The 12011-nt window shown below is 36.8% G+C and overlaps 1 protein-coding gene across 3 annotated transcripts in view; it reads right to left on the reverse strand.

Annotated features, from left to right (window-relative positions):
* LOC134661211 (GTPase-activating Rap/Ran-GAP domain-like protein 3) overlaps positions 1–12011 on the reverse strand; it is a 150137-nt gene that overhangs the window by 24863 nt on the left and 113263 nt on the right. For 2 of the 3 annotated variants that reach the window (XM_063517181.1, XM_063517179.1), the window contains 8 exons: positions 10800–10881; positions 7117–7223; positions 6271–6417; positions 5212–5338; positions 4265–4363; positions 3598–3701; positions 1023–1128; positions 509–648 (listed from right to left, as the gene is read on the reverse strand). In XM_063517181.1, the coding sequence (XP_063373251.1) occupies positions 509–648; positions 1023–1128; positions 3598–3701; positions 4265–4363; positions 5212–5338; positions 6271–6417; positions 7117–7223; positions 10800–10881 (912 nt within the window). The remainder of the gene's footprint in view (positions 1–508; positions 649–1022; positions 1129–3597; positions 3702–4264; positions 4364–5211; positions 5339–6270; positions 6418–7116; positions 7224–10799; positions 10882–12011) is intronic. The other variant, XM_063517180.1, reaches the window with a different exon arrangement.

Consider the following 12011-nt stretch of genomic DNA (forward strand, 5'->3'; position numbering starts at 1 on the left):
AATAGGTTTCATACTATTAGCTGCTAATTACCGACAATATAATTTAAATCAGTATTAATTGGAACAAAGTTGATTTTGTCTTATATCGTTTAGTTTTAAGACAAATGAAAATCGTCTATATTTTCTAATAATGATAATTAAATTTTGACTGCCATTTTTCTTGTACGGTCGGCCGCTAGAGGACATATTTTTTCTCGAAGATCACGCATTTGTCGCTGAACATGATGAAGCTTGTAGCCTTCAGTGACAACCATAGACTAGGAATCCTCTAGACGGAGTTTAGAGCAATTATTTCATGAAACCGATGCTGCCCAAAATACGAGGGTGGGGGGACGAGGTGAGCGAATCCCGTGCCGTGATTGGTCCGTTCAAAGACACGGACCAATCACGGCACGGGATTCTGACACTTTGACTCGAAGATGGAGTAAAACTACCGTATATAGTGGCAGAGGGGGGTAGCGTTACTATGCTCAGTGTAGAGGATGTCTTGTCTGTGGTGACAACTAACCAGCAAGTAGTCCCTGAACAGGTTGGGGTCCACGAAGATCGGGGGGCACGGCAGCGAAGGCCCGAACGGGGGCACGCAGTCGTCGCTGAAGATGCTGAGCTTGTAGCCCTCGGGGATCTCTGACACCACGGCGAAAATATCTGCACGGCTATAGGAACTTTATTGAAAGTACAATTATTTTTCTCACTAAATAAAATTAAAACGGTAATACGATAACTTACATCCATACTTAATTAACCCCTCGTATGCGGCCTGTCAAATTTGATCATTGAAAAAGTGACCTTGACATTTAAAACAATAGATTTAAATTCTCACGCACGGATCCGTGTTTAAGCGTACGAAGGGTTAACTCTTGTATGATAAAAAATCTCATATGATCATATTAAAGATGTAGTTTGGCTAAACATTTGTCAAAACCGCCTCTTGGTACGTAAACATTGTGACTTTATTTCGTCGTAACTATTAGATACACTGCTGTATGTATGAGCCGAGTTTTTAGATCGATAAAGGATACGTGTGAAGTGGCTCTTTATGAACTGCGGGTTGAAAGTCTCGTGGGCCCTCTCGTCGACGAAAATTATGTTCACGATGTCGTTACCGATGTGGCGTTTACGTTCCAGCTGCAAAAAATATTTCAAGTTACTTTAAATGCAATTTTATTTGAGGGGCCACGCACTTTAGGACCTTGAATCGTCCCTTCGTCCGTGGAATGAAGATAACCATTGAACTGTGAAGCAACTGGTTAACTATATAAAATTAAGGAATTTATTTTAGGAAAGAGTTTCTGCTGATATCCATTTATGTGTATTAACAGAGATTGAATCTCCCATCTAATGAATTTTAGTACCACGCGCCCAAATCCAAACACGATGAAAAACTCGCAAGAAATTGCCGCGCAAAACAGCTAAGTAAGCGAAGACGCGCTTCGCCCGAGATTACAGCATTCATTTACAATGATTAAAATCCTTGTTATCTCAGATGAGAAATAAAATTATTACAAGTCACTATAGTTATCAAACAAAGGAGAATCAAAATATTTGTATGAAACACGAGACCTGACTTTTTCTCTTATACAGATGGGCCCAAAAATACCCTTTTTTACTGCGGCATATTGTTGATAATTTTAACAAACGTTTACGTTTGTGTATCAAAGCCAAAGGAGTATATTTTGAAGATAATACGTTTTGTTTTAGATATATGTGTAATGTCTAAAAGACGTGTAAGTAAGAAAAATATTCCTAAAAATTCTTTGTCCATGTATTTTTGGGCGAGCCTTAGTAGGTAGGAAACATTCGGATTATTCCCACTAGTTACCACCAAGTTGTTACCAGTGGTAACTACTGGGAATTTTTTTCCCACCTTTTACCACTGGTAACTACTGGGAAAAATTATTCCCAGTAGTTACCACCAAAATTTTGATAGAGTTAAATACTAATAAAAAAACAGTATAAATAGTATAGTATAAATATAGAGTGATTTAATAAATAATTATAAGTCGATTAGTGTTTTTTTCTACTCCAGCACTTAAATGTGTCAATTAAATGACTGACAGTGATATCTAAAGCAATGTCATTTGAATGATTTGTCTATAGGCTCATAAGATGACTGCTAGCAGTCATCTTATGAGTATAATACAACTGCTTTATTTTTTTTAAAGATACAAGTTCCGATCATCTTGATTGAAAGAGGTATGTTTTCATTTACAATAATAACTCTTTTTTTTTTTTAAATAATAACTCAATTTTTTTTAAATGATAACTCTTTTTTTTTAATAATAACTCTTTTTTTTTTAATAATAACTCTTTTTTTTTTTTTTGTTGCTGCAGCTGTCATAGAAAAAGTAATGTATGCAACAGCTCATAATTGGTTCTTAAAATTCTCGGGTCTTTTTTTACAAAACTCGACTACGTCTCGTTTTGTAACTTCGACCCTTGAATTTTAAGAACCCTTATTATATCACTGTTGCATAAACTACTATAGTAAACTGCCTTAAAAGTGACCAAAAATATTAAAACAGTTCAACGGTACTAGTACAAAAACTATAATATATGTAAGGATAAATTTAATAATCCGTGTAGATTATTTTTCAAGTGATTTTATTGGGTAATTCAAACTCACTATATATTTATACTATACTATTTATACTGTTTTTATTAGTATTTAACTCTAACAAATTTTTGGTGGTAACTACTAGGAATAAAAATTCCCAGTAGTTACCAGTGGTAAAAGGTGGGAAAAAGATTCCTAGTAGTTCCCAGTAGTAACAACTTGGTGGTGACTAGTAGGAATAACCCAAACATTCACATTTTACAATAATTACACAAGTCTGTGAAAAAATAAATAGAACGTTATAACATGACCATTATTAACTTTGTGTATAATCACGTAATAATGGTGAACATAAGTACAACAAATCCAGAGCAAGTATGACCTTTCACCAATTGTAGCAATTAGCAATTTAGAAGTCATTATGTCATTAAACCGTAATGCCCTATTGCATGAACATTAGTTAGCTCTACAGTTTATACCTGCCTACACTAACTAGTATGTATAGTATTTCTTATAATTACAGGCTAAGAAAGCTTAGTAGATTACTAAAAGGAAGTTTTGAAAATTGAAAAAGAAAAAAGCCCATGCCATATCTGTGTCTGACAACATAGAATCTATATTTTAAATTTGATTAACGGACGCAAGGTCAGAGGGTCGGATAGACAGACTTAGACATAACGAAACTATTCCCCCTAAAACAAATTTGATATTTTAGGCGGCCTCAAATCTCATATTTTTAAATATTCAATAGAAGTACTTAAATCATTAATTTAAAATCTAGATGCCACGAGCAGAATTAGAAGACTTCATCTTTAATAAATTACATTAAACGTTCCAATTAATTTTATAATCCAAAAGGAAAATATTCCAGCATTTGGTCCCATTCCAGTAAATAAATAACTAAATTTGATAGCTGTACGAGTGTACAAACTCGTAAATTGTGGTACCTAACTAGGTCGTCATTATCGTCTAGCGCTAACGTTTGACAATCTAAGTCACAACATCCAGCACCCGTTCGTTTGAGTATAGCACGAACTGACCTGTTGTTTGTTGTCCTTTGAGTGCGGCAGCAGCGTGGACACATGGAACATTATCTCGTGTCCGTGGTGCATTGTGTACACGGAGTACAGTCCCGTCATGTCACCTGCAGTCAACCCGGATAGTTCAAATGTTAGCTTGGCCACCGGTTGACGGTGGACGCTGCGTACAACGTCATGCGACGCTGTACGTAGTTTCGGCGTCAGATTTATATTTAGGACCGGCCAAATCGTAACATGGAGCAGCATACCTATCTACTCAGTGACGTAGCTTATGCTATATTCTATAACTATAATACAGCTAAGAAATTTAATATTTATAAGATACTGCTGTGAATACTTTAGGAAGCAACTACCAAGTTAAGTACGACCTAATGTTAGTACCTTAGTATCTAATCTGAATGCTGTGGAAATATAATATTTAGTTTCCTAACAAATGTCATGGGCAGTCCCCAAGAGCCTTCAGCCTTTTAACAAATTTTCAGAAACTTATTTCCTCTTAGGTTTAAAGGAAACGAGTTAAAAGCAACGCTAAGGGTTTTAAACAAGGTTTAATTTCTACCACACACCATATTGAACTTATGTCATTTATTGGCGTCAAAACAGGTTACATTTCCATCAGTCGTGTTTAAAGAATTTCAATACGCACTCAAATAATTGGGAACCTTACCTTTAACATCAAGTCCTCCCCTGAATCGATTCCAGCCTTTTAACCGAACCCTGTCCCCCAGAAGGTCGATGAATCGCTCGAACGCATCGTCGCCGAATTCTGGAAGCAATGGAATTTTTTAACGGATATTTTATCCGCCGTGTTTTTTTATCGGACCCTCGGCTTCGAATCACAGCCGTATTGTAATTTTATCGAAAGGGATGCGTTGGGATTACATGTAATCGTACTTTGATTACGTTTATTAGCATCCGGTTCCAGACAGTTATTTTCAAAACTCTTTCTTTTGGGATTTTCTTAGGTAGCAGGAATTTTCGGTAAGTACGAAAATGAACCCTGATATAATTGAATTATGATTTTTGTAATTACCAGAGTACATTATGCTTAGAAAGTTATCGATATCGTCCGTATACATATTCATTACACACACAGGGGACTAAATGAAAATGTTTTTCTCCAAATAAAAAATACCATTACAGGAAAAGTAACAGTATAAATTTTCGTAATGGCCAAAAACGACATCAAAAAGCTGTCAAAGAAAAAAGTATGTAAGTAGTTTACGGACAAAGGAAAAATCCTTTTGTATGAACTGACCGGCGATAGTCCAGAAAATGAAGTTTAATTTACTCGTAGCTAGGTTACGTAAAAGTGTTCCGCTTTCATTTTGCTCCACAGTCAAATTTTCTTGCTGTAAATATTTCGTTCAAAGTAAAAAGGACTTTGTAGAGAAGTCTCAAAATTCAGGGAACGTAAAATATTAGAAGATTATTTGTTGTTCTGGCAACTTTTGTAATTGCTTTTTATCACTTCCTACAAATTAGTACATTAATATAATTATATCTGATGTATAGCAGAGGCCAGTAAATGGCTATTCGTGGATCAGATACCTGAGGTTTTTGACAACCCGCTACTGGTAAATAATATAAGATAAGTGACTATCAGTGACTAACCGTTGGAGAGCATCTCGTCGTCGGTCCGCTGGCCGGGCCGCATGAACATGACCCCGATCTTGAAGTTCACGGAGCCCTCCTGCTCTTCTAGGAGCAGCACGTCCTTCTGCACTTCGGCGCATGATATCTTTAATAAAAATACATGAGGTCGTTTATTAAGGTTAGGATAAATTAGGTTAATCGGAGTCCTACAAATGTAAACGTTTTGCATTCTACTTTGTATTGTAGATGCCATTGTGTACCTAACACTTAACCAACAAACAGTTTAGAACGAGCGCCGGCCTAATACGACCCTTGCGTTTGCATAGAGCCCGCTAGTGTGAAGTGTGCCCGAGTCAAGCACAATATCTGCATTTGACACGTTGCCAGGTGCTATTCTAATCTTAACCCTTACATTTTGGACCCTCTATTTGTATTTTTTTCGTACCTAACCAAAATCATTAATAGGTACTATTGAGCGCCGAGGTTTGTAGCTTTGTACTCACGACCTTCCGTGATTTCTGCCACATTAAGGGTTAAAAATGTTACTTACATTTAATATTAAACTAAGCGTAGTGCTAGTTCATAAGTAAAATAGATACCTACCAGATCAAGCTTTATGTTTAAGGTTCGGATGCCGCTTCTGGCTTCATTCTGATCTTGACTCTCTATTTAGTGTCGCTAGTTGGCTCGAATGTAGCACAAGTACTTAATTGGTAATAACTGTGTAAGACCACAAAAACTGAGTCGAATAAAATGTAGTTGCAGCACACTGCAGCGGAAGGCATTACGGTCACCTCCAAAGCTCATGGTGCGTCCAGGCCGCGTAGCCAACGTGCCAATCGCTTACGCTCCGTAGCGATCGAAACGCAACTGTCACTATCGCACTAATACGGAAGAGTGATAGAGAGACACAAAGCGGTTCGTGTCAAAGCGATAGCAATTGTCAGCTTGGCTAGGCTGGCAGATCTGGCAAACGCGAAGCCGGCACGGCATTGCGCCACCGCAGTGCGTTCAGAGACATTCGCCAGTTTAAATTAACGGACAACACTTAGTTTAAGAAAATGAAAAGTTGCCCACCTCTCGGCTCACCTCTCTCGGCAACTTATCTACCCTTTCCATACATGGGAACTGAGCGAGGATCTGCTTGACTGTCGGCCGTGTGCGGACTTCGGTCTTGGGGTCCGTGTTCCAGGCACTCGGCGGGATGTAGATCTTTTGAGCACCCTGCATTCATAAATAAATAAATTTTAATTGTTATTTGAAGAGCTAATTGATTGTGATTTAAATAAGTGCTCCGTGTTCAACTTACAGCTTCATTAGGTACACTCATAGACTAGGAATCCTCTAGACGGAGTTGAGAGCAATTATTTCATGAAACCGATGCTGCCAAAAATACGGGGGTGCGGGGTGACGTGATTGGTCCGTTCAAAGACACGGACCAATCACGGTACGGGATTCTGACACTTTGACTCGAAGATAGAGTAAAACTGCCGTATATAGTGGCAGCGTTACTATGCTCAGTCTAGAGGATGTCTTGTCTGTGGGTACACTAGTTGTTTACCTTTTACGGTCACTGAAAACAAAGTACTTACCTATGAGGTTGCCAGGCAACCGCATACCTTAGTGTGATTGCGGGATTAGGAAATTTTATAAAAAAAAACCGGTCAAGTGCGAGCCGGACTCCCGTTTCAAGGGTTCCGTACATTACCCAATTTTTAACAATGTATTTTTGCAATGGTGCAATGTTAGCTTAGACGGACTCTAGTTCAAATCGTCAAGCAAAAGTCACTAAGTACCACCACAAGTTCATAACCATAGTGAACCATATTAGTACGAAAAGAAGGTTGATTTTTGTTTAAATATTTTATAGTAATTATGTAGTGACTTTTGCTTTTCACCTGACGAAATGTTGTATGTACTTACATTTTTGTTGAAGAGTATGGCCCGCATGAGTCCGGCGGAGCTCTCCTGGACGACGCTCAGCAGGAAGGGCTCGCGGGCGTAGTCTAGCCCCACGTAGTTCTGGTGCACTAAAAACATTTGCATCTTGAGTACCTTTTACCATTTATTTCTTTAATTTATGTATTGTTTTTTGATAGTCAGAACCAAAATTGGCTTCCAATTCTCGTTTGCGAATTTAAATTAGGTACATTTTTGTTACTTATTAATGTAAAACTATGTAAATTACGGCATGCCAAACGCAGATTTTCTAAATATTATTCGGGCTCGCTTGAAACGATTAGGGTGCTTAATCCACATAATGCTTCGTATGGAAAATGCGGAATCTATTGTCGTAAGCACACAACTCTGTAGGCGGTAACAAAGGACGTGTCAAATACAAATGAAGAAGCGAAATTTGTTACTCATAGCCCTGTGATCCATTTGCCTGCCCATCTGACAGACACCGGTACAGCTTCTCTTAGAAAGGAAGTAATATTATTATATCATTATAAATTATGTAAGTCAACGTTACAATATTTTATGATCGATTAGCAATCAAAAACATATTCTTATTTTGACCAAATGTACCTATTAAATTGAACACATGTGAAATCTCAATTAAGACTTTTATTTATTTAAATATATTTCCAAAATGGAGTTGCATGATGGCAGGTGGACTAAAATGTTAACAGAATGGTGGCCGCTTTTGGATGAAAGAAGCGCCTGTCGTCCGTTGGCTCGTTGGGTGGACGACATCCGGAAGATTGCGGGTCACTTCTGGATGAGATTAGCTCAGGACCGGGACAAGTGGCGTACCTATGCTCAGCAGTGGGCGATAAAGGACTGATATGATGATGATAATGATGAAATATATTTCTGAATTGGTCTTCTTGGGCCTGATAAAGTTACTAGGAAATTAGAAAATGACCGAAAATAAACCAAATAAAGGCCTTATATTGATTTTATTCAATGCAGTCCGGTGACAATAGATTTATTATTTTCTTTAATCAAAAATGCGCTATAAAAAAAGTACTTTTTCTTGAATAAAGCCAGCAGCCAAAAGTTTCTGAACAATATTGCTCTGAGCATTTTGCATCTTATCGTATGCTGCACGAGAGAAATATTATTCTCTCGTATTAAAGTTTTACAAAGGCTTTTGTACTTTACATACAGAATATAAGATCTTCGGGTAAGTGGTGGTACAGTCGAAATACTGGCTTTGTCCACCGATATTTAAATGTTAATTATACTTTGTGGATAAAAAAAACTAATGTATTATCGAAAGCTATTTTTTTTAAAACCTAAAGATGTATAGAGAGAGAGAGAGAGTGACTGCAGAACTAATTTTGCGGACAATCGATATCTTTTTATGTTTTTAGAACTTTATGTTCACATTTCTAAACTAAGTATCGGCTTACGAAATACACCTAAGTATGTTCCAAATTTAATTCAAATATATCTTATAGATAGTTCCCGAGTAAAGTGCCTGTGATATACGGCCAACGGATGGACGGACAGAACGATGAAATTCTAAGGTTTCGTTTTAGCCATGTTAGCTACGGAACCTTAAAAATTGCATAAACCACAACATAATTTATGCAAATTTTTGTCTCCATTATCCTACATCGGAAAACGCTATAGCACAGAGCTTAGGGACATCATCTTGTGTTGAGGAAGTGTTTCGGAACGGCCTCCATTTATTCCAATTGGTCGAAAAATCCTTTGAATCCGAAAGTTGCCTTTGAGATCTCTCCCGAGGCCTTACGCACGAAACAAGAAAAAACTTTTATATTTTGTTTCTGTTATAAATTAATTTATTCGCAGTATCTTTTATTCTTCTGTGTTAATGGGTATTGACGCAGATCCCAATTAATTAAATCCTTATATGTGCACCACTTTTGCACTTAATTCTATGGTAATAAGGTAATAAAAATATATTGAAACTCTTGCTTTTGACGTCGAGTGTTACTTGGAAATCCTTTGGGGCATAAGTATAAAACTTATAAATACCTCTTTGTATAAACTTGGACATTAATAATTGTACGCGATATTTATAGGTACAGTCAGCCGCAGAAGTTGCTAAGCGGGCGAGGTGTTCAAAATTACCTTGACACGCTCTTATTCTCTTAACAATAAAGTCGCGTTAAGATCATTTTGAACACCTCGCCCGCTTAGCAACTTCTGCTGCTGACTGTACATAATGTAACAAAATATATTTTTACTTACAAGACCAAAGTTAAACTGTAACCAATTGCAATATGTATTTTTATATCTAATACTAAATAACCTATATCGTCAGATGACAAGCAAAACTCACTAATTACTAAAAATTTAAACAAAAACCAAGTACTATATGGTTCACTATGGATATGAACTTGTGGTGGTAATTAGTGAGTTTTGCTTGTCACTTGACGATATATGTATCCTGCCCATCCAAAAGTAAGGCGCTCCAACCTAGCCATTAACCGAGGCCCTTTTATAACAAAGTTATATTCTAATTATTAACATTCTTTAATAAACGTGTAAAATGGATTTTCCATACGTTTAACTCGTTCAAAATATGTATCATCATTCTCATCAACATTGTAACGACGTCGTAAAATATATTTTCGCATTATAAAGTTAAAGTAAAGGTCACATGGATCAAGCCAACGTCGCCCGGACGGCGTAGGTTTATCCATACTGTTTTGCCCCAAGTGTTGTTGTAGAGAAATATTTATTTTGTTTTTCAAATTAGGATCGTGTATTTCCTTCGAACAAAAACCACTTGGAAATTAGTTAAAAAATAATGTTATGAGACCGAAATATAATGAATCTAGCGACCCGCCCCGGATCCGCACGGGTTAACAAATTATACATAAACCTTCCTCTTGAATCACTCTATCTATTAAAAAAATCGCATCTAAATCCGTTGCGTAGTTTTAAAGATCTAAGCATACAGACAGACGGACAGACAGGGAAGCGACTTTGTTTTATACTATGTAGTGATAGTGATGATGATCTGTATTGAGCCTCAAGTCCGGTACGACATTTACATTGACATTTACGTTTTTATAGCTTTTTATCAATAGAATAATCAATAAAACATAGATGTGTCAGAAATAATATGAGTGAGGTACGTTTTACTAACACGGGAAAACATTCTATGCATTATTTTAACCATGATTGTCATGAGGCTAGTATCTACTGTCAAACTGAATTAAACTTGTCTTCGTAACTTTTTATGTGTGCGACTGCATAATATACGTATTTCACACAGCATGACAACTATCATCTCCATAGAATGTATAACCTGTAAACGCAAAATTGCATTGAGATGACAGCTGTCACCGTCCGCAAGCAAAAATACTAATGCTACTACTAAAAATACTAACTAAAGCAAAAATAAAATACAATGTAAAAAATACTCTAGTGATCGGTAACAATGGTTTAATTACATGGCCTTGACCTTTATTTATACGAACCAATTAACCCTTTCTTTTGAAATTAAACCATTGTTACCGATCACTACCTACGTCTATAACTCATGTGGTCGAATTAATCTAAAAGTTGGATATCAAAAGCAGTTCCGGGTTTGAACGAAGCTTCGCTTCTTAAGTCAAACAAAATTCATTTAGATATATAATTGGAAACACACGGTTATAATTGATGATTGAAATACTCACTTTTTCCCAGGAAGTACTTGAAGTACCACCGAGTTTGAAACTCCGGGTTTTCCAGAACCGGAGTGTTGTGAGGCCCAAAAAGCTGAAAACAATAAAATTGCTTTAAAAAGTGAGTTTTTTATCCACTGCACACTGTGAGTAAGAATGACATGGGCAATGTTCCTTCGTTTCATTCAAACATACCTACCCGTAATGGATATATTTAAAGCAATTACTTAATTTCTTGCCGAACTCAACGAACTGTGACTTAAATCAAAAGGTTAAATATTTACTTCAACGTCCCTTTTGCAGATTCGGCTCTTTAAATTGCTTTTTGAAGCCTTACTGGAGCTATCAAGTTTAATATGGTGACCAAACAGACTAAGTTAAGACGGTAGGTTTATTTGCAAAAAATGCTAAATCACTTCAATTATTTTAAAAGGCACCGTTATAATAGCCGACCTCTGGGTCCAATTTAGATTTACACGTGTCGATTTAAAACACTCCCTTCTGTCGTGTTTTAATTTATCAACACTCGCTGTTAATTCTCTATTTTTAGAAATAAGGCACAGAAGTTTGTATGCGGGGGTGGTTCCTTTTATCTGCAGCTGACTGTACTATTACTAAATACCCACACGTTAAATGCAAGCCGCCTAAAGCGATAACGGCTGAACGTAAATTGTTTTGAAAACTCCCAGCAAAATTAATGTCGGGTAATCGTGACCCAATAACGTTCAATTTAGTGCCTCACTCGTGATTTGATCAAATCTTCGAGATTATGTTTATTTCCTCCGGCGGAGCTTCGGGCGTCATTTGTTTACTTTACGTAGGTTTGTATATACCTACGCAAAGGGAATTGATTGTAATAGAGAGGTAGTCTAATAAAAAAACGTGCCCCTTAGTTTCACATCCAAAACAGATGGCGCTGTTCTCTGTACTGCGCCATATGTTTTGCGGTCACGGAATTGTCAAATGCCAACTTTTTACAATCAGAGTTACCGCAAAATTTGAATTACCAGTCAAAAAATTCTGGTTTACCAGTCAAATCCGAAGCACAAAATTGTCTTCGATTTTACGCATCTTACTCAATACAAATACCTACAAAATTATTTATTTGGCCAACATAGGTGTACTATAGATAGAGTATTACAGATCATCAGTCAGTTTCACTATGTGGCGCCTTACGGCTACAAATAAATGTATCTTTGATATACGGAACTTTGCACTCCGGGA

The sequence above is a fragment of the Cydia amplana genome, chromosome Z (genome assembly GCF_948474715.1).
Source record: "Cydia amplana chromosome Z, ilCydAmpl1.1, whole genome shotgun sequence".
Taxonomy (NCBI): Eukaryota; Metazoa; Arthropoda; class Insecta; order Lepidoptera; family Tortricidae; genus Cydia; species Cydia amplana.